Source organism: Eschrichtius robustus, chromosome 20 (genome assembly GCF_028021215.1).
Source record: "Eschrichtius robustus isolate mEscRob2 chromosome 20, mEscRob2.pri, whole genome shotgun sequence".
NCBI classification, from domain to species: Eukaryota; Metazoa; Chordata; class Mammalia; order Artiodactyla; family Eschrichtiidae; genus Eschrichtius; species Eschrichtius robustus.
In genome coordinates, this window is record NC_090843.1 from 54,838,004 (window position 1) to 54,860,306 (window position 22,303).

A 22,303-nucleotide genomic window follows, 5' to 3' on the forward strand; every position below is an offset into this window, starting at 1 on the left:
GCCTGCTTCTTCATCCACAAAACAGGTGAGAACACCTGCCCGGCCTGCTTTCAGGGGCTTTGCTGGGGATTAGCAAGGATATGGATGTGAATGGGCTCTGTGAGCTGGTAAGTCTCCAGGCAGGTCTGGGGGGTTGTACATCTCCTCATTATTTCAGCTCACATCTGCTGACTGCTGAACTGTATCCGGCCATTAGCTCGAGGTGGTGACTAATTGTTTTCTGATGAAAAAAACAAGATTTCCTTAATGTTCATGAGTCACGCAATGAGCATCTCTATACCAAGAACATCTCACTTTCAAAGATGTGGCCTGTTCATCTAATCATGCCTGAGAAGTGGTCAGGTGTGACCCACCCTCTTTCCTGAGGCCCACTGTGCACTTTGTGAACCCAGAGCGGTGGGTAGGGTGAATAGGGTGGTCTCTGCCCTCCAGGAGGCTGGGATGGATAAGGAGGAAGACCTGCTAGGCTCTCTCTGACGCTTACAGGGTGGGGGTCCCTGTAACAGGCACAAACCAGGAGCCAACAGGCCGTGCCAACAGCAAACATTGAGCGAGGTCCTGGATGCAGGTGTAATCCGGTGGCAAATATGCTGCAGGGGGACTGCAGCTGGCAGATGGCATCAGAGTCAGGCCTTGGACAAGGTGTAGGGTTCTGCCTTGTGAGGTGGACATCAGCCCAAGTTCAGATGCAGGAGGAGGACAGGGCAGAGAACACCTAATAGGGACCCTGCCCCCAAGGAGCTTTCAGTCCACTTGAGAAGAAAAGGAAAACAGAGAACATGAAAGCCACATAAACATCATATGTATGTAGTCAAAGGCCAAAGGATGGTGTGTGTGGCCGGGACAGGGGAGCGAGTGGGAGGGCTGGCGTTCACTCCTCCGCCCCTGGTTGGTTCCAGCCTCACCATCTCTCACAGGCTGTTTTCTAGGTTCCTCTAATTGGGACCCTTCTCCTACCATCCATCCTCCAATCCAGAACACACACTGCCAGCTATTCTCCCAAAGCCCAAGAATCCCCAATCCCCTCCCTCCCCTCCGCTGCCCACAGGAGAAAGTCCAAACTCTCTGGCATCCACCACCCTTCCCCGTCTGCCCAACCTTTCCAGCCACCACTCCCACGACACCCTTGCACCTGCCCTATGACCAAGTGACACCAGACAATTCACACACCCTGGTCAGGCCAATCACTTTAACATAAACACATTTGCCTAACCTGACCTCGCTGCCTAGAATGCCAAAGAAAGCGGGCTCTGGGTTTGGAATCCTAGAGTCGTGATCTTACGTAAGTTACTTAACGTTTCTGTGTTTCGGTTTCTTCATCTGTGAAATGGGGATAATACACCCACCTTCTAGGATTATTGTGAAGATCAAGTGAGTTCAAACAAGTAGAGCCCAGATTAGCTTCTAGTCCATTGCAGGTACTCAAAAAACGCTAACTTTTGTTAGTAGCAATGGACTGAAACTTTCCAAGGTTTAGTTTTTCGATGTCGCTTGCATGAAGAATGAATTGCTCCTCCTTCTGGGTATGTGGGTAAATCTGTTATAGCGTTTATTTCACTCCCTACTGATGGGAATTCAACAATACATCACCGTGCCTGATAGAACACCCATCTCCTAGTAGATGCTTCATAAATATGATTCACCTGGGTCTATGCTGGGACTTCTCAGGCACAGTGTCTACCATGGCTGTAGCGGTCAGGATGAACTAAGTTATCCTGCAGTAACAAACAGCTCCCAAATCTCAGTAGCATCAAACATCAAAGGTTTATTTCTCGGCCACACTATGAGTCACTCGCTGTTTGGTGAGGGCTCTACACCACATTGCCCTCATGTGGGACCCAGGGCAGCAGAGCCTCCTCTCTGGGACATCCCAGGTCACTTACAGCAAAGGGAACAGAGTGTGGCAAATCTCACATTGGCTCCAAAGGGCTTCTGCCTGGAAGTGACAAACTTCTGTTGACGTTTTACTGGCCAAAGCAAATCAGGAGGGAAAGTGCCAGCCTACCATGTGCTTAAGATCAGGATATTGGCAAACAGACCTAATGACCCAGTTCCTCATCTGAGGATCAGGATGGTACCTCCTGAGAATGAGAGCAGGAGCAACGAGTGGTTTATGACTTCAGGCTGGAGAAATGAGGCCCTGGCAGCTGTACTCAAACCCCTGCAGAGGCTCCAGGCCAAGTGCAATAGAAATGACAACAGGACTACCAGCTGGCAAGCTTGGACTGTGCAAGGCTTAGCCCTCAGAGGTAGAGTGGACATGCGGAAAGGGGACAGAGAGTTATGGTGCTTTGCAGGATACCTATCCAGCTCCTAATTTACATTTAGACTCCACCCACAGCATCCTGGGAATGCAAGACAGGCTGCCTCCCTGACGTCGGAGGGCCAGCTCCTCCTGATGGACAGGGCTCTCTGCTATCCTTTGGCCCATCCCGAGGTGACTTCTCTCTCAAAATGATGGTGTCAACTCATTCTGGCCGAGAGAACAATTACATGACGTTCCTGAGTGATCTGCAGCTGCTTGTCCCAGCAGAACCATGGGGCAGGCAGGGCTTCTGCAAGGACAACCTACAAATGATCCCCAGAGCTACGTCCAACCTCCCAAACCCAGCTCCGCGGCAGTGCCAGATTTATAGTCTTCCCAACGCAGAGAGGTGTGTTTTACTAAAGGGACAAGGCTCTGGAGGAATGAACTTTAGTAACTGAAATTCAATCAGCACAGCCAGGCAGATTAAGAGTTTCAGACAATCACATAAAGTGGCATTTACAAAGAGACATGACTGCTTCCCAAACTCACAGTCGCCCAGGTGCCTCAGAGTCAGGCACCTGGGATCACCCTTGGGAGTGTGGAAGTAGATACAGCGATGGTGGCCCTCTCCTGGAAGCCATTCCATGGTCATCCTACCAACCACGGGAAGGTTTAAGATGCTCTGGGATCCCTGCAGAGATGCCGACTCAAGTGGGATGTTTCTGCGAGCCAGGCACGCATGGCGGGCCAGCAAGGCCCACACCAACAGAAGGAAGAGCTGGGGCATTTGGGACAAGGGATTCTCTCTGCTTTCTCTCTAACAGGAGCATACGCAGCTGCATCCCTTCCCTTGGAAGGCTTCCCAGGGATGCACAGGGGCAAAAACACACGGCTGCACAGACACACTCTTGGAAAAGAGTCTTGCTGGTGTCTGGTCAGACTCTTGGGAACAACATGCCCGAACAGTGGCGTTATGCAGCATCTGTCCCGTTGGCTAGTCATGCCATCCACGTTTTCTTCTCTGTTCTGTGCCTTCAAGCCAGCTGTGTTGTGAGGAACCATGGCAGCACCAAGCAGGCTCTCCTTGGAGGGGAGGTACATGGCAAGAAGGCCAGCACAGATCCCTGCATCTTCATCTCAGCCAGCCTGCATCACTGTCCTTGGGTCGCCTCCTGCCCCAGCTAGCCGGCAGTGGCCAGAGAAGAACAAGATTGGGAAAGGGGCCTCAGGGTCACGTGGTACAATCCAGTAGGGAAGACTTTTCCAACAGTACATGTGACCCATCTTTCCCTTTCTCTCTCTCTCTCCCACATTTACATTTGCAACCAGCTCTCAGGTGAGTCTCCTTCAGAAGGCACTGATTTGGGATCTGGTTGATGACTCCTGGCTGCATTATTAGAGTGTGCCCTGAAGACTGGGCCTTGGTCAAAATGATGTCCTGAGAACAAGCATTGCTTAAAACTGCCCACAGAGCTGTCCAGGAAAAGCATGATCCCAAGATAAGGAGGGGAACGTTAATTAGATCAACTTTGCAACAGTCCTTTGGCCAATGACTGTGCTAATACTCCTGCTGATTAAGGTTTCTCTGGAGCATAACCAGAGCGGCCCCTACAGCTGCGTCTACATCCTGCCCATAGGACACTGGGAAAGGGAAAGCCCTCTGCACCTCCTGCTTCAGCACCTCGTTCCTGGACAGCGCACTCCCACTGCCGATCACCCGCTCCACGCCCCACTCTTGGAGCTGCTGAAAAGGAAGCATTGAGTGCAGGTTCTGAACGATGCCTCTGCACAGGGCCCGGGTCACGTGCCCCAGGGAGAGGTCAGAGGAGGAGATGCTGGTCACTGAAGCCAGCTGGTCTGGCAGGTGCCTCTCGCCCAGCACTGTTGGAGTGATGGTTAGGCAGGTGTCTCTCTGCTGTGCAGCAGCCTGGATCATGCGTGAGTACACAGTGGATTCTTCAACCTCCAGGCCTGCCGGGAACAGAGAAGGCCTGTGTGAGTTCGTGCACCCCCTCGCTGCAGGCTATAGAGTTCCCAGGGGGCAAGGATAGGTTGACATGCTGCCTCTCCTCACTGTGGCTGGCTGCTTCCCAGCTCAGGACTCAGATATTCTGGCTAGCTGTGCTCTGCTCTAGACCCCAGCCAGCTTTCTCACTACAGACCCCAGCCCAACCTTCAAGGAGAGATCTCATAAGCGCTGTTGTGGGTCCTAACCATCCCGCAGCTGTGGGACTCTTGGTCCTAAGTGGACCAAATGCATACACTGATGAATAAGTATCATCACACCTGTTATTAGTGTCACAGGCATCCCAGGACCACAGTGGTGATCACAGCCCAGCCTGCCCCTCGGCAGAGGTTACCAACAACCAGTGTAGACCAGAGCTCAGAGTTGAATATGCATATGAATCACTCAGGGATCTTATTAAAACACAGTTTCTGATTCAGTGTGCCTGGGGTGGGGCCTGAGATGCTGCATTTGTCATCAGCTCCCAGAGGAAGCCAGTGCAGCTGGCCTGAGGACCACGCTTTTTGAGTAGAAGGTTCTAGATCAGTGCTTACCAACACTTGAGAGCATCAGAATCACCTGAGGAACTTTTATAAAATGCCGTGCTCAGGCCCCACTCCTCTTCCCCAAGCCAAATAATCAGCTTTTCTAGGGGTGAAACTAGGACATCAACATTGTTTTTAAAACTCCACGAGTATTTCCAATGTATGGCCAAAAGTCCCCACGGAGTCTCAACATCAGCACATTTAACTTATACAAACTCAACTATACACCCTCAGGAATGAGAAAGAAAAAAATATATTTTTTTCAATCAAATGAAACAATGTAGACATTCCATAGGAGGTTAAGTTATATAAACTACTAGCCTTCAAAGCACCCTCTGTTTCATCAAAATAAGAACCATGAAAATGCAAAAGACTTTTCTTTTTGAAAAGCTTAGAGAAAAATTAAGTGTTACCTACTCTTTCAGGGGTGAGCAAAACAGTCACTTCTGTTTAAAGAGAAACACCAGCCAACTCAGTAAACAGGTGACAGATTCGACCCAGTTAAAGCAGTAGCTGAGTGAAGGGCTTGCCTGAAGGTTCTGATGACTGGTTCTGCATCTTTAAAACCTTTCTTGATGCAAGGCAAAACAAGATCAAAGTTCTGTTCTTTAAGTGGAGCATTCCTGAGGGATTCCCAGCCAAGGGGGCAGAACTTACCCGCAATCCTGACACCCCCCAGCCAGCCTGGAAGGACCGACGTGGGTCAGCAACACCTGTCTGCATGACCAGTATGAACTTCCCAGATGCTCCCTGTGGCCTGTGCCCCACCTAGTTATTCTGTTGGATGTTTCCTGGAATGACCTGATTTTGAGCTCCTACAAGTGACCCATGCATCTGATGAGCATGATTTCCCTATTTCTAGACAGCTGGCCAGAAATTTCATTTCTACCCTAAGTACTTAGAAAGTGAACCTCTCCTGGAAGAAAGAGGTTACATCTTTCTCTGTAAATGCAGAGCAGAGGAAGGCCTGATCAATTCCACTCTGAAGAGAGCAGGAAGACATCAGAGTTTCCAGGGACCCTTCCAAGAAAGGAGGAGAGGTGCTACTTGCCAGGAATAAGTGCTACCAGTCTTTTCACTCATTCATGTCTGATCATTTTATTCCCCGCTGTCTGCAGCCATCAGAAGGCAAACCTCAAATGCAAGGTTACTGACAGAGAAAGTAATAGCGGGGCCAGGGAGAGCCAGGAGACTATTAGGATACTCCACAGTCAAGGTTAGGGGAGAAGGTGCACCTCAAAAAAGAGAGTAGGTTGGGGCTTCCCTGGTGGTGCAGTGGTTGAGAATCTGCCTGCCAATGCAGGGAACATGGGTTCGAGCCCTGGTCTGGGAAGATCCCACATGCCGCGGAGCAATTAGGCCCGTGAGCCACAACTACTGAGCCTGCGCGTCTGGAGCCTGTGCTCCGCAACAAGAGAGGCTGCGATGATAGTGAGAGGCCCGCGCACCGCGATGAAGAGTGGCCCCCGAGTGGCCCCCGCCTGCCACAACTAGAGAAAGCCCTCGCACAGAAACAAAGACCCAACACAGCCAAAAATAAAAAACAAATAATAATAAAAAAGAGAGTAGGTGATGGCAGCTCAGAAGATGAAAGAAGGCTACAAGCTCAGATCCCTAAGGACAGAGGGAATGTGCTAGAATCTGGCTGGCTCTGAGACAAGAATCTAGAAACTTACAGCACATTCAGCACCAGGACACTGACACGTAGAAGGACAAGCAGAGAACACACCACTGTGTGGGCCACCCTTACCTAGATCCGCCATCCACTGGACCAGCGTGTGGACGAACATGGCCAGCACGTTGCCCCCATTGAGTGATGCTGCCACCGCCAGGTAGGTCCTGTCAAAGTACGGGAAGTAGGCGACTGGAGCTGCAGGGTCTGGAGTCTGCGCTGGCTGGAATCCTGAAGGCATGGAGGCTACCAGCTGCACCGAGGTGCTGATGTTGAGAACTGGATGGGGTCCAAAGAAAGCAGAGGTTAGGCCTGTTGGGCTAACTCAGAGGCCACAAGTCACAACAGGGTCGGGGCAGAGTGTGCCACAAATTCCTGGATACTCCTCCTTTCAGGAGGCAGAGCCTAATTCTCCTCCCCTGAGTGTGGGCTGGACTCAATGACTGGCTTCTAATGAAGAGAGTAAAGCAGAAGCGACAGTGTGTGACTCTGGAGACCAGGTCATAAAAGGGCACTGCAGCTTCCGTCTTGATCACTTGCTCCGGGGGAGGCAGGTACCACGTCGTGAGCAGCCCTATGGAGAGGCCCACTGGATGGTTGCTGGCATAACTGACCCTATCTTGGGCCCGTACGGTACCCCCTGTCCTTCCGCTGACCCTACCCAGGACTGTACTAGCTGGTGAATCACTTCTCTGTCGTCAAGGGCTTTGTAGTTAGTAGATATTGTTTAATAATGGTTAGGGCCAGGTGGCCTCTATGCTCTGTTAGTTCCCAAACTATGCTGACTTTTGCTGATGTATTCCCAGAGCCCATGAGACTAGTTACCCATTCAATCACCTTAACTTAGGAGTGCATGTCCTGTTTCCAGGCACCCACCCTCACGTCCTAGGTTAACTATAAAACTGTCCCAAAGGCCCCTTGGTGGTGCAGAATGCAGCTGCCAATGCTTCCAGATCATTGTCTGCCTGATCCCACTCTGTAAGTTACCCTAAAATAAACTGACCCGTTGATTATATGGAGCTACCTGCCTCATTTTTCAGTCTCAAGATGCATTCTCAGTTCGGTGGGTACTTTTCATTCCCTCCGTCCTCCAACACCTACAAGGAGCTGAGGCCTCCTGCCAAGAGCCACATGAGTGAGCTGAGAAGTGGATCCTCCAGCCCAGTCAAGCCTTCGGATGACTGCAGTCCCAGCCGACTGACAGTGTGATTGCAATCTCACAAGGGACCGTGAGCCAGACCATCCAGCCACAGAAACTGTGTTTCCTGACTCTCAGAAACTGTGTGAGATCATAAGTGTTTGCTGTTTTAGGCTACTAAGTATTGGAGTGATTTGTTACACAGCAATAAGCTACTATTCACAGAGAGTCAGACCTCAGCCCAAGTGTTTTATTCTTTGGGAGGTTTCATTCATTTTTGGTGGTTACCACCTCCTTCTCATTTCCAAGATGTGCTTCTCAACCTCCCTCCACCAGCAGGGGTGATGCTCCCAGACCTAGAACAGAGGGGATGATTTTTCTCCTCTAGATGGAGGCCAGAGCCTACAGACTGTCCCAGGAGTCTCTCCTCCATTTCTCACGAGATCTGGCCAGAAAGCCTGTTCCTCTCAGTCTGTTGGGGCTAAACTAGCTGAGGTCAGCATCCAACTATCCTACCTACTGGGAGGCAGAGGCAAGGAGAGTGAAAACAAGTCTCAGAAAGTCAATAACCTTGACTTCCTGCCACATCAAGCCTTTCACCATGACGATAAATCAGAAGCATCATGCCCTCCACCTATCCCCTCGGGGGGAAGGGTCAATGAAGGGGGCCGACCAGCCTTGCCCATGGACACCGCACAGCTGAGCACAAGCCAGCAGCCCCAGTCTAGAACCAGAGACTACAACCAGCTCAGTGAAGACGGAGCCTAAATCTTAGCTTCTTCCCATTTGACCAGCCCCTCACTCACCATCTAGAAAGGACATTTATATCCAGGCACATGACAGTTCTCTGTGGAGGGAACAGCCTAAGATTTGAAGACTACCAGGTAGGCGGAAAGAGCCAGGCTCTTTACAGGCACCATCCCAGTGCATCACGACAACTGCCCCATGAGAAAGGCATCATCCCCCTCATTTTGGATGATGACAAGGGCTCAGGGAGAAAATTCAGGAGAAAAAGTCGGGTTTTTTGACCTTAAAAAATTTTATCACATATTTGCGCAAACAAAAGTGGCAGAATCTGGATATATGTATATGTATAACAGATTCACTTTGTTATACACCTGAAAATAACACAACATTGTAAATCAACTATACTCCAATAAAAATTTTTTTTAAAGTGGCAGAATCTCACCTTTCCCTCTCACCTAATCTTGAATTAAGAGGAATTACTACCAAAAACAAAACCAAACAAAAAGTCACTTGAAATTTTATTTTTTAAGGATGTAATAAAATAGGAATAAACTACTGCTTCAGAGGATAGTGCTGGTCAGAGTTTTTAAACTCAATGTTAAATTGTAATAGTTCTAACTGATGGAGGAAAAAAAGATGTGATGCCAAAGAAAATCCGAGTAAGGTGAATGACTTCTCTGTTCCCCTTGATAACAAGGCAGGGCTCTCAAAGTCGGCCCACTCAGCCAGGCTGCCCTGAGGATCAAATGAAACACACAGCCTGCAATCACCCTGCTCGGGCAGGCAGACCCAAAGTCTACCCCAGCCCCAGGAGGGGCAAACGACAGCCCCCAGGCCATATCCAGCCTGCCATCTGTTTTTGTATGGCCCAGGAGCTAAGAAAGGCTTTTACATTTTTTTTTTAATGATAGCTTTATTGAGATGTAATTCAAAAAATTCATCATAAAATGCACGCTTTTAAAGTGTACAGTTCTGTGCTTTTTAGTATATTCACAGAGTTGTACAAACATCACTGAGATCTAATTTTAGGACATTTTCACCACTCCAGAAAGAAATCCCATACTGGTTAGCAATCAACCCCATGTCCCAGCCCTAGACAACCATGAATCTGCTTTCTATCTCTATGGATTTGCCTATTCTGGACATTTCACGGGAATGGAATAATACACTATGTGGCCTTTCACTCTCATTCACATGTTATAGCATTTTAGCTCTGTGGATACCCCACATTTTTAAAATCCATTTATCAGTCGATGGGCATTTGGGTTGTTTCTACATTTTGGCTATTATGAATAAGGCTGCTAGGAACATTTGTGTACAAGTTTTTTGTGCGGACATGTGTTTTCAATTCTCTTGCGTGTACACATAGGAGTGGAATGGCTGGGTCCCATGGTAATTCCATGTTTAACTTTTGAAGAACTGCTAGACTGTTTTCCAAAGGGACTGCACCATTTTACAATCCCAGTAGCATGTTCTTACCTTTTTAAAAGGTTGAAAAGAAATGAAAAGGAGAAGAATATTTCATGACACATGAAAATTTTATGAAATTCACATTTCAGCCTCTGTAAGTAAAGTTTTATTGGAACACAGCTACACCTACTCACTTATGCATTGGCTGTGGCTGCTTTCCTGCCCCAACAGCTGTTAAGTAGTTATGATAGAAACAAAATGGCCCACAAAGCTTAAAATATTTACAATCTGGCCCTTTACAGGAAAACTTTGCCAGCCCCTGCCCTGGATTGCTGTCTCCCCTTCACTGTGACTCTCTTACATGGAATACAGGGAAGTCTGCGCTTCTACTCAGATCCGAGGAACTTTCATTGACAAACACACAATAACAAAAACCCTAATCTATTGAATAATAATCTATTTTCTTGGTCATGGAGACACATAGAAACCAGCCAACTAGAGAGTCATTTCCCTCACCTGTCTCTAGAGAAGAAAGGCAAAGACTGTGGTCAGGACAGAAATTGCCATGCTGAATTGTAAGCTCCCGGGGCAGGGGCTGCATCTGCAGGGATGATGGTGTTTTTCACGTTTGTAGAATAATGGTCAAGAGGACGCTGCGACTGCTGGCTATGTGTGCCCCTCGGACTCTGGCACAGAGCTGGGGCTTAGGAGGCCCCAGTAGAAGTCTGAGGAGAGAACCAAAGACAGACTTACCTGCGTCTGTCCTTTGGGCCATACAGGAATAGACAGAGGCCTGCAAATCCCCCAAGGCAACGCCCACCTGTGTCCCCTTTGGGATCTCAAACCAGGCCTGGGAAGTTCTGCCTGCCACGTTGCCAGGCTCGGTGACGTCCGGGAGCAGGTGGACGGGAAAGCCTGCGTCCCTCAGTCTGCAAACCAAAAGTGGACAGCGTATCTACCTGGTGCTTGGTTTTCTGTTGTTTCCAGGAAACTCAGCAACGGAAAGCACAATAGGATACACATTCAAGAAGAGAGGGCAGAATCCAGTGTTTTCACAGAGGGCCTCTTTGGCTTTTTTTAAACCATGAGGAAAAGCCTTGAGTTATTTAAAGAGTGAACCCTGGCTTTCAAGAGCTTGGGATGGGCCTTTTGGAGAAGAATGCAACCAGTTTGAGCAGAGGTAGTCAGAAAGGACTGGATAAGAAGCAGATTTCATCGGCATCCAGCCTCCTGCGTTTGAAGGGAGAGCAAACACTGTGCAAAGGGAGGAAGCTGGAGTTTTAGGGCAAGGTCACAGCTGGTTAGCACAGGCCAAACCAAAGTCAAGCCCATCAGTCTCCTGAATACCGAATGCATCCATCACTCGCGGTTAGTGAACACGGGGCTGCCAATTTTATAACACATGTTGGGAAATCCTTTACCTGAACTACCAGGTGCTTTTTGTTTTATTACAGAGCTCAGAATTTGGGCCCTGAAGGCAGTGAACTTATAGGGCACTGGACTTCTGGACCTGAAAAGGCAAATGATTGTTTAAAGAGAACTTAAAAGGTATCCCTTAAGCCTACTACTTCCATTTCTTAACCCTATTTTAAAATACATTAGGGTGGGGGAGAGAGATAGTTAGGGAATTTGGGATTGACATGTACACACGGCTATATTTAAAATGGATAACCCACAAGGACCTACTGTATAGCACAGGGAACTCTGCTCAATATTATGTAACAACCTAAATGGGAAAAGAATTTGAAAAAGAATAGATACATATATGTGTATAACTGAATCACGTTGCTGTACACCTGAAACTAACACTACATTGTTAATCAACTATATTCCAATATAAAATAAAAAGTTAAAAAAAATAAAATAAAATAAAATATGTTAAAGAATGAAAGTTGTTCTTTGGAATCTACCGGCTGGCTCAGGGCACAGAAAGAACTGGGGAGCCCACCCTAGGTCTGGGCAACAGTGGAGGAGCAGGCAGCATGGCGTGGTGGGTGGCGCCCCTCCCCAAGAACTTCACTTACGGTCAGGCCCACCCATGCCCAGGGACTGGAACAGGCTGGAGGGTGTTGGAACCTGATTCTTGGCCCGTTATTCCCAGATGGGAAAGCCCCACTGAAGCTCCCGCTTTAGAGATTCTGCCCTTCAGCCTCCAGCCAGCCTGCGTGGTTATACTCACATCTCCAAGTTCCAGCTTTGGCTCCTGGTGTTGAAATATCCCCAGCTAGCGGCATTCTGGTCGGACATCAGGGGTCTTGTCAAGCCACACAGCATGGCAACCACATAGTCCTGGATAGTGCCAGCTGCATCATAGGACTTCAGGAACTCTGGGCTGTTTTTCATACCCCAAACAATTCAACGTGGTTTAATATTGACTTGAAAGCGTGTGCTGCACCTAACTGTGGGCAGTGTGGACTAGACATGGCAGAGCTGAGTAGCAGCCAGAACCCCACAGGCTGTGGATCCCCAGCAGCTGAACCTCCCAACGCCTCCAAGCCAAGCTGGCCAGAGTCAGCCTTAGGGGAGGGTGCTCATAGGAGGACACACCGTGCCTGGGAAAGCAGGACATCAGCCGTTCTCAGCAGCCCTGATCCCACCGTGAACCCATCATGTGATCCTTGGCAAGTCCCTTGCCCTCTCGGGTCTCTTCTTTCCCCCTCTAGGTGAGAATCAGATAACCAATAAGAGCCCTCTGCAAAATGAAGCAGTGGTAGACCAAGTCTAAGTCTTGTGACTGTACCCTGTGCTGGGCCACATTCACTGAGGGACAATCCAGCACGTGGAGTGATGCTGACCAGCTAGAGGTACAGCTCCCTAGCCACTCTCGTTCCCCTGCAAACCCGTCACCCAATTCAAAGAACAGGTGTCCGTACCTATTCTTCAAAAGCCAGAAGATGGTTGCACAGCCAAACCCCGTGGCCACACTGAGATGAGACTCTGGCCGGGGCAGAGAAGCCAGGAACTTGCTGCCACACCGGCCATCCTGCCACGTTACCAGGTGGCTCACGGCTCTGGGCTCGAACACAGGGGCAGCCCCTGCCTTTGTCCATTCACAACCTGGAACGAAGGAGATGACCAAAAATGGAGAAAAGAGCAACGGACTGGCACCAGCATGTCCTTGAGACTACTCTGGTAATGAGGTTATAGGACAGACTTTATCACCCATGACAACGTTTCACTCACACTCAGGGGGTCTGGCCAGTACCCAGAAGAGCAGGGAGTGGATGGACCTAGAGATTGTCATCCTGAGTGAAGTAAGGCAGACAGAGAAAGGCAAGAGATATCATATGATATCACTGATATGTGGAATCTAAAAAAAAAAAAAAGAGGTACAAATGAACTTATTTACAAAACAGAAATAGAGTCACAGATGTAGAAAACAAACTTACGGTTACCAGGGGGGAATGGGGTGGGGGAGAGATAAATTGGGAGATTGGGATTGAGATATACATAATGCTATGTATAAAATAGATAACTAATAAGGAGCTAACTAATAAGGACCTGGTGGTCCAGTGGTTAGGACTCAGTGCTTTCACTGCTGAGGGTCCAGTTCAATCCCTGGTCAGGGAACTAAGATTCCACAGGCCCCAAGGCGCGGCCTTAAAAAAAAAAAGAAAAGAAAGAAAGAAAGAAAGGAAAGAAAGGACCTACTGTATAGCACAGGGAACTCTACTCAATCCCTCTGTAATGACCTATATGGGAAAAGCATCTAAAAAAGACTGGATATATGTATATGTATAACTGATTCACTTTGCTGTACAGCAGAAACTAACACATTGTAAATCAACTATACGCCAATAAAAATCATTAAAAAAAAAAAAGAAGAAGAAGAGCAGGGAAGCGGTCACAGATATATGCACCTGAAGCTTACTAAGTTTCACCCAGGAAGGGGGAGTAAGCTGGGGATGGGATGGTCCACCCTCACAACTACGTTTCTGCCTAAAGCTGGGATTCTTATCTCAGCCCTAAAGCTGGACATCTGAGGCTTTTTTTTCAACCCTTTTATCTGCTTCCAAAACTCTTTTGACCCTTTTTCTTCTTTTTACTTTTAGGACTATCATCTTTATTTTGTTTGTGTTATAAAATAAATACGGAGTTCTTACCATGTACCAGGTATTGTTCAAAGCACTTTAAAAATATTAATTTTTTTAATCTACATATTAGCCTTACAACATAGGTGTGATATTTATCCCCATTTTCACATAAGACATATGAAGCTCAGAGAAGCTTTAAAAATCTTGTCAAAGATCACATAGCTACTAAGTGGTAGAGGCAGGATTCAAGTCCAGACAGTCTGTTCCAGAATCTGGCCTGATGGATGTTCTTTCTCTCATTTTCTTCTTTTTTTTTGGCAAAAAAAAAAAATAATAATTAAAAAAAATTTTTAAATTATACAAATGATAAGTGAATGCATTCTCAATATAAAATGTTCAAATATTACAGATAAAGCAAAAGGCCTGTTTGACCATCCCCATCAGAGTCCCAGCCCCCTTCCTGTCACTGTTAGCGCTTGTAGAGTTTTTTTGCTTTTCTTTATTTTTTGGCTGCGCAGCATGTGGGATCTTAGTTCCCTGACCAGGGATCGAACCTGCACCTCCTGCACTGGAAGCACAGAGTCTTAACCACTGGGCCGCCAGGGAAGTCCCGTTGTTGGGTTTTTATACTCACACAACATACTCTCTTTGGTTTGGTTGATTTGGGCTGGGTTTTATTCTATTTTGGTTTTGTCTGTTTTTTAAAAACAAACAGTACTCTACTGTATGTATTTTTCTAGTGGTTGTTTTTATGATCCAGCAACATGTCCTGGAATTCTTTCCACGTTAGAACATGTGAACGCACCTGATTCTTTTCAACTACTGCATACCATTCTACAGTGTGGGGTACCAACATTTATTTAACCACTCCCCCATGGGTAAACGTCACAGTTTTCACTACAATAAACAAGGATGCCATGAGTGACCATGATTATGCCTCTTTTGCATATACATGTTAAAGTCCTTTTCCTGAACAGATTTTAAGTAGTAGGGCCACTGAGTCATAGTAACTCTTATTTTTACAGTGTATAATTTAAAAGCTTTATCCTCACCCCCCGCAATTAGCAAATGGGTTTCATAGTAGTTCAGTTGGAAGTTTTCTTCCTGTAGTTGCTATAACTCTCTTATTTTTAACACCCTGCCAAACTGCCCTCCGGAACGGCCAAGCTAATATATACTACCAGGAGTGGTATTTTAAAAAACCAGTTTTCCACCCCCTTTGCCAACTCTTGACATTCTCAAACTGCTTTCTTACAATCCAGTGGGTGGAAAATGATTTCTCGTTGTTGTTTTCATCTGCATTTTCCTAATTCCTAATGACACTGAGCATCTTTTCATATGCTTATTAGCTATTTGTATTTCCTCTTCTAGGAATTGCCTGTTGGTTTCTTCTGCCCATTTTTCCACAGGGCCATTGGTCCTTTCTTTGTTATTTGTTCTTTATATTCACCCATATTCGTCCTTTGTCTACTATATACTAGTGAATAATTTCTCCCTGTCTGCTGCTGGCCTTTTAGCTTGATTTTATGATCCCCACTTCTCTCCTGCTATTACTGAGCCTGAAAATGGAATGTGGAAACTGGTGTAACCACAGGCCTCTCAGAAGACACTAGTCACTCCCTCTCTTCTCCTCCAGTTGGCGCCCTTGTGGAAGCACTTAGCTCTCCGCTCAGGTTACTGGTGCCTGTCTGTGTTGACTGCCTTGAGCGAGCCCTGGAAGACGAGGGCTGCATCCTGTTTCTACGTCTCCCGCGGGGCCCAGCACAGAGCCTCATACATTGTAGGTCCCAAAACCAAACTGAATTACAGCCGCTACTAAAAGCAGAACGACTTGATCTCAAATATAATTTCACTCACTCTGCTAAGCAGGTATCATCGTCAAACAGTGGCTCTCCTCCTTCCCAGAAACAGAAACCAAAACAAGAAGGCATGCAGGTGGGCTCCATGAAATATTAAGCAGCTCTCTCCACCGATGTGGGCGATGGTTTGTGTGGTCGTTACAGAGTCCAGGAGACGGGCAGAAAGGAAGGCGTGTGACCAGAGCACAATCATTAGATCTCTGCTGTCCTCTTTGGGAAGGGTTTTAGTATTAAAAGGACGTTTATTCTCGTTAATGCAAAATTAAGGAGTTTAAAAACTTTTACAACCTAGACTCCCCCTGAGAGGTCAGCTCTAACACCAGAACTGGCCTCTGGCTCCTGCTAGTAATTGGAGCCGAGCAGCTCCCGTGGTCCCAGCTGGCCTGACGACAGGCAGACAAAGGGAAAGGAGGAGGGGGAGAGCCTGGGTGGACTTCTGCAGTCACCCAGGCCCCCCCTGGGGACTGATCAAAGGATGCACCACCAGACCCCTGTCAAGCCACTGAGAGGCAAGTCACCACTCACTTGGCCCAGGGGAATCAGAATCACTGATTCTCTAGGCAGAGGAGGGGTGAATCCAATGTCCAACCTCCTTAACTACAGCCTCCACCCCGCAAAGTAGCCATCCATACTATGCTTAAAACACCTGCAGTAAAAAGTTGATAGTTTTGAAGCTGGGTGATGGGTATGTGTCAGTTCATAAGGCTGTTCTCCCTACTTTTATGTCTATGTCGAACTTTCTATAATTAAAAAAAAAATTTTTTTTTAACACTTGCCATAACAGGAGCTCACAACTTCCTACAAGAGCCTAATCCTTCCTTGGACATTCTGTAGGGAAATTCCTCCCTTCATTGAGCTAGTGTGTCCTCCTGTGACTCTGGTCCTCCCGGGAGACTTTCAAAGTTCAGTGTCTGAAGTCAGACAGACTTGAGTTCAAAAGCTGGAGTCACGGGACTTCCTTGGTGGCACAGTGGTTAAGAATCTGCCTGCCAATGCAGGGGACACGGATTCGAGCCCTGGTCCGGGAAGATCCCACATGCTGTGGAGTAACTAAGCCCGCGAGCCACAACTACTGAGCCTGCGTGCTGCAACTACTGAAGCCCGTGCTCCTAGAGCCTGTGCTCCGCAACAAGAGAAGTCCCTGCTCGCCGCAACCAGAGAAAGCCCACACGCAGCAACAAAGACCCAACGCAGCCAAAAATAAAAATTAATTAATTAATTAAAAAAGAGAAAAGCTGGAGTTGCTACTTGCTGCCACATGACCCTGAGCATATTATTTTATCCTCTCTGCACCTCCGGGTCTCATGGGAGAGTAATGTAACCTACGTCATAAGGGTGTTGGGAAAATTCAATGAGATCACACAGGTAACATACTTAGCTCAGCACCTGGCATGCAAAGTGCTCACTGCTGTTTTGCTGGCTTAATACTCCTCCTAGAGGCCAAACAGAACAGGCCACCCACCTCTGCACTGTGGCAGACCTCCTGAAAGAAGACGACCAACTAAACGATGCTTAGCACCTGTGCCCATGAAAAGGATGTGCCCTGGAATTGAAAAATCACAAATATCTGTGATTATGTTAAACAACAAAAACTATGCCTAAATTCAGAAGAGTTTCCTCTGCGTCTTGGAATCTACAGCTACACTAATCTCTTGGTTGTTGGCACTGATGCTCCAAGACACTGGCACAAAGAAAGAGAAGGCTGTGGAAAATCCACTCCACTGAATCCAACAGAGAATCAGAGAGAACTCACTCTTCTCCCTCTCCCTGTTCATGAATAATGTGTGAGTGGACAGTTCACTTCATTACATCCTTTGAACAGGACAGGATGTACACAAAATGCAAGAGGCAGCAGAATAACCTGACCCTTCACAGAGAGCCCTTGGCAGCCCTTTTCTGGTTCCAGGTGAGGCAGGAGATAGATGGGCCCCAGGCTGAGCAGCTGGAGTCTGTCCCCTGCCGACAGATACTCCAAGATGAAGGTAATAGCGGAGCGAAGAAGAGTTGCGGGCTGCCCAGATAAAAGATAAAGAGACCACACATTCCTCATTCTCGAGATCAAGGAGCCCTTCCCAACTACACATGCACAGAAAGGCTCCCCGGGGGTCAAAAAGGGAAGGGGTGCCACTCCATAGTAGGTGATGTCAACCTACCCGTAGGCCTCTTTGCTAGAATCCATCTTGGCTAAGAGATGCGCGCACACACAGGGGAGGACCCTGAGATAAACCAAATACGGACTCAGAGCCAGGCAGAGCAAGATGATTGGCCAAGAGAAACTCAAAAGAAATGCCCCATATAAGTGATTCAAACTACCACGAGGGCGTGAGCCTCTGAGAGCCTCTGTCCCTCTGAGCCTGCCTGTGTGTCTATCCACACGTACCCTTTTTCCTCCTAATAAACACTTTACTTGTTTCACTACTTTCTGTCTCTTTGTGGAAATTCATTTCTGCAAAGCCAACGGGCTAGAGCCTTGTCACTGGCCGCTGGTCCCTGGAGGTCTAGTGGCTGGGATTCAGCGCTCTCACTGCTGCAGCCTGACTTCAGTCTCTGGCCAGGGGAACCAAAATCCTGCTTCAAGCCGCTGCAGGCCGAGGCTACCTGAGATCACAGGGTGACTGTTAACAGCACGTGATCACCCCCAAGCTCAGCATACCTTGGCCTGTTTTCCAGAACATGACTCCGTGCATCTGTCCTGACACTCCGATGCCACAGACCTTGCAGAGCTGCTGCCGGGGAAGGGCAGCAAGGCACTCGTGGAGGGCCTGGATGATTCTCCTCACATCCTGCTCCTGCCCCTGGAAACAGAACAGGATACGTTGGACAGAGGTACACACACACAGGCAGGGGAAGGAGGGCAGAGGCGTCAGGGGCTTCCTGGCTGGTGGCTGCCCACCTAATTCCACCGAGGGCACTTCTAGGACCTGCTGAGGGGCCCCAGGGAGGGGATGTGGGCCTGAGGGTTCTCCACCGCCTCCAGCGGGGCCTGGAGTGGGAATGTGGTGGGCGAGGTCCCACTTCTCCCATTCACAGATGAGGCGCCGCTGTGGGTTAAGTTCAGCCAATGGCCCGGGCTCTGCCTCCTTCTGTGGAAGAGTCTGAGCTGAGAAAAGCACTGCCCTGCCCTACAGGTGCTTACTGTCCAGCAGGACAGGAAAACACAAGACCATGCTGCAAGGAGAAATAAGGCAAAGGTCTTTGGCAAGGCACATGGAGCATTGGGGTAGAAGAAGGATGGAACCCAGCAGGGAGGAAGCCAGCAGGAAAGGTGTAGGCAAGAAAGGCTTCCCGGACTAAAGCACCTGAGGACCAGCCCTAGTGTTTGCTTCACTTCATCCATCTGGCAAACATTTCCCGAATGCCCTGAGGGCTTGCATTTGTTCCGGGGGCAGTGCAGGCACCCCCCTCCTTGGAGTTAACCCTTCGTTTGTCAGCCTGCTGGCCTTGGGCTGTGGCAGTTCTTGGCTCCAAACAAACATGATGGAAGGAGTAGAAAGAACAAAGGTGAGGAGGGGTAGGGTTGGGGAAGGAGAGGAGAGGGAGCACAGAGCATTTTGTTGAGGAGGCAACCCTACATCCTAACAAGACTGTTTATGCAGGAGAGACTACAGTAGAACTGAGCGGGCAGTAAAAGATGGGGCAGAGAGGAGATGCATGGCTATGCATGATCGATCCCCCAGGAGGGAAGAAATAAGACAGCGGGCAAAGGAAGAAGGAAGCAGGGAAGAGGCATTTGTTTACACCTGCCCTGTCCAACACGCCAGTCATCAGCTACACACAGCTAGTCTGAATTGAAATCTACATACCAGATTTCAGATTTAGTACGAAAAAAAAGCACAATATCTCATAATCATAATTCTATATTGATTATTACATATGGAAATGATATGTTTGGATCCATTGGGTTAAAAAAATAAGCAATGAAAATTAATTTTACGGTTCCTTTTTACTGTTTTTTGATATGGCTACCAGAAAGTTGAAAATTACACGTGTGGCTCACATTTCCACTGGACAGTGCTGGTTTAAAGAGTTCCCACGTGGCATGAACCCAGATGGTACATGAATGCAGGACTGTTTAAAATGGACCTAGGGTGGGTGAGCTGTGTAGGTAAGGACAGTGGGGGAGTGAAACAGGCCAGAAGGGAGTGAAGACAAGGAGGGCACTCAGTGTGTGGGGAGTTTTAGTGGTGAGTGTGATGGGGGAGCAATTCTTGGACAGACAATGGATACACCCACAATGTCACAGGAAAGGCGCTGCCCCCATTCCTTGATTCAGAATATCAAGTGGTCTACATTCAGATCAAAGGCTAGAAATTCAGATTTGAAAAAAGAATTTAGGAACTCATTCAACCCTCCTCCCCCACACCCCTTTTTACAGATGGGGAAACTGAGGCCCAGAGAGGTAAAATTCATAACACAGAAAGGGTCACAGAGCTTCCCTCAAAAATCTTGATATTTTAAAGCTGCAAAGAGCTAAAAGTCTGACCTTCCACATAGCTGCCAAACTTGACTGTGGAGTACACAATGCTTCTAAAGAGTGAGAAATATGGACATGAGGAAAGAACAGAGCCACCAGGTGTTTCTATATATCAGTAGTGCTTACCCCAGGGGTGATTTTTGTCCCCTAGGGGGCATTTGGCAATATGGAGACATTTTTGGGTGTCTCAGCTGGGGAGGAGGGTTCTACTGGCATGCAGTGGGTTAGAGGCCAGGGATGTTGCTGAACATCCTACAACGCACAGGACGGCACCCCACAACAAAGAATCATCCAACCTCCAAATATCAACAGTGTCAAGGTGAAGAAATCCTGCTATAGGGGAAATTACAACAAGGCTGTTGTCCCAGAGCACAACACACATGTGGAGGATGCAAGGGGGGCTATTACTGGCCTCCCCTAAACCCCTCCTTAGGCAGTTGTGGAGCACTGAGTGTGCCTGTAAACACAGAACACTGTGCTGGACACTGGGGGAAGTGGGGAAAGTAGTTTTCAAGAAGTGGCCCTATTTCAAGAGAAAAGGGCTCTGCCTAAAACCCACCCCTGTAATCCCAGCTCTGCTGCTTACCCCCACAGGGTCAGAGCTGACTTTGCCTCCACTTCATGGTCCATGAAGTGAGATAATCATTCTAAAATGTCCTGATGCCCCAACGAAACTAATTTTGAAAGGCTCTATGAAAATGAGAAGTGCTCCTGAAATCTTTATCCTCTGAAATGCTTCTGAGCAAGATGGACTCTGAACCCTAAAGGACTGAGTCCAGGTATGTGGCAAGAGCTTGTGAAAAACAAAGCTATTGGGAGTGGGGTTTGGCTCAGAAAATCGAGGTCTGTGGCTGGAAGGGGCCATAGAGGCCATCTATTTCAATTATAAGAACAAGCTGAGATCCGATCCAGGAAAAAAAAGTCATGAGGATACACAGAAAGTTCCTTGATATTAATTTCTATTATCAATGAACTGAACATAGAGCTACCTTTCTCAGGGAATTAATGGAATCCATCTCTGAGGATTGACATCCTTTCTGAACCCACAACTTGCAATTGAGCCCACTGTGGTGAAATTCTCCATTTCTATCTTGTAGCTTTCACAAAACACTAGTTTCGTGTAGAATTATCAATCTGACCTTTTTCTAACATTTTAATTGAGGTATCTCTCAATGTCTATCTGTCCTGACGTCTTTCTTCCAAGGTGTCTCAGCCCTTGGGGCCAGGGGACTTTTGCTGTCCAAGTGTTTGAGTTCCTCCACCCACAATCCACTCCTGCGGGATGAGAGAGGGGCAGGTTACGCTGGATTTTGCGTCTGATTTCTCAAGGAAAACCCAGACACCGCCCTAGGGAACAAGTTGAATCCTGAATTTGAGGACACCTGCAGATGTGAGGAGCAGAGAGCCGCAAGAATGAGAAGGCGGCCTGAGATCGCTCCATATGCAGGAGAGCAATTTCCTGCAGGTCAGGATACAGAAAGTGGAGGGCAGAGAGCACGGGGATATAGCGCCAAGGTCAAGGCTCCCAAAGAAGGCCAGAGAGTGGGGAGATCGGTGCCAGCAGGTGGGAAAGCTCCTAGGAGGAGACCTATCGGATCGAGGGAGTTGCAGCGGGCAGGCAGAGATCAGGCAGGCTGGAGCAGTCAGGGAGACTTCTTTGAGGAGGAAGAGGGTGTCTGGAGGCTCCTGGAGGCGGCGAGGCTCCAGGGCACTGCCTCACCTGGGGCCCCGCCGCCGCGCTCTGGGCCGCCGTCTCGGCCCGCGCAGGCCGGGCACAGCTCGCCAGTACCACGAACCCGGAAGGGTCGCCGCGCGCGGCCTCCACCAGGGCCGCCTTCACAGACGTGGTGCCCAGGTCGATGCCGAGAGTGACAGACCGTGCAGCCATGACAGCGATTGAGTCTGGGGCCGGGGCGCCCCTTCCAGCACACTTCACCCGGGACAGAGGCGCCGAGGCGGGGCCTCGCCTGCCAATCTTTCCAGCCACGCCCAACACGACGAATTCTCGTCTTCCCATTGGTTGAGGAAGGCCGAGTCCCGCGCACCTCGAGCGACGGCCCCCGGCTATAGGCGGAGCCGCGGTGGAAGGCGGAACCTACAGGCCCCGCCCCGCAGGGCAGGGTTTGCGATGTGGCCCGAGGCTTCGGCCTTGCTCACCAAAGTACCAATAC

The 22,303-nt window shown here is 48.5% G+C and overlaps 1 protein-coding gene across 1 annotated transcript; it reads right to left on the bottom strand.

Moving 5' to 3' along the window:
• Positions 1–1,553: 1,553 nt before the first annotated feature.
• SHPK (sedoheptulokinase) lies at positions 1,554–22,067 on the bottom strand. Its single transcript, XM_068531157.1, has 7 exons — positions 21,853–22,067; positions 18,312–18,453; positions 12,639–12,822; positions 11,945–12,097; positions 10,519–10,694; positions 6,549–6,749; positions 1,554–4,219 (listed from the first exon to the last, which is right to left on the bottom strand). Exons 1-7 carry the CDS (start codon positions 22,018–22,020, stop codon positions 3,807–3,809), a joined length of 1,437 nt encoding a protein of 478 aa, XP_068387258.1. The 5' UTR covers positions 22,021–22,067; the 3' UTR covers positions 1,554–3,806.
• Positions 22,068–22,303: the final 236 nt, after the last annotated feature.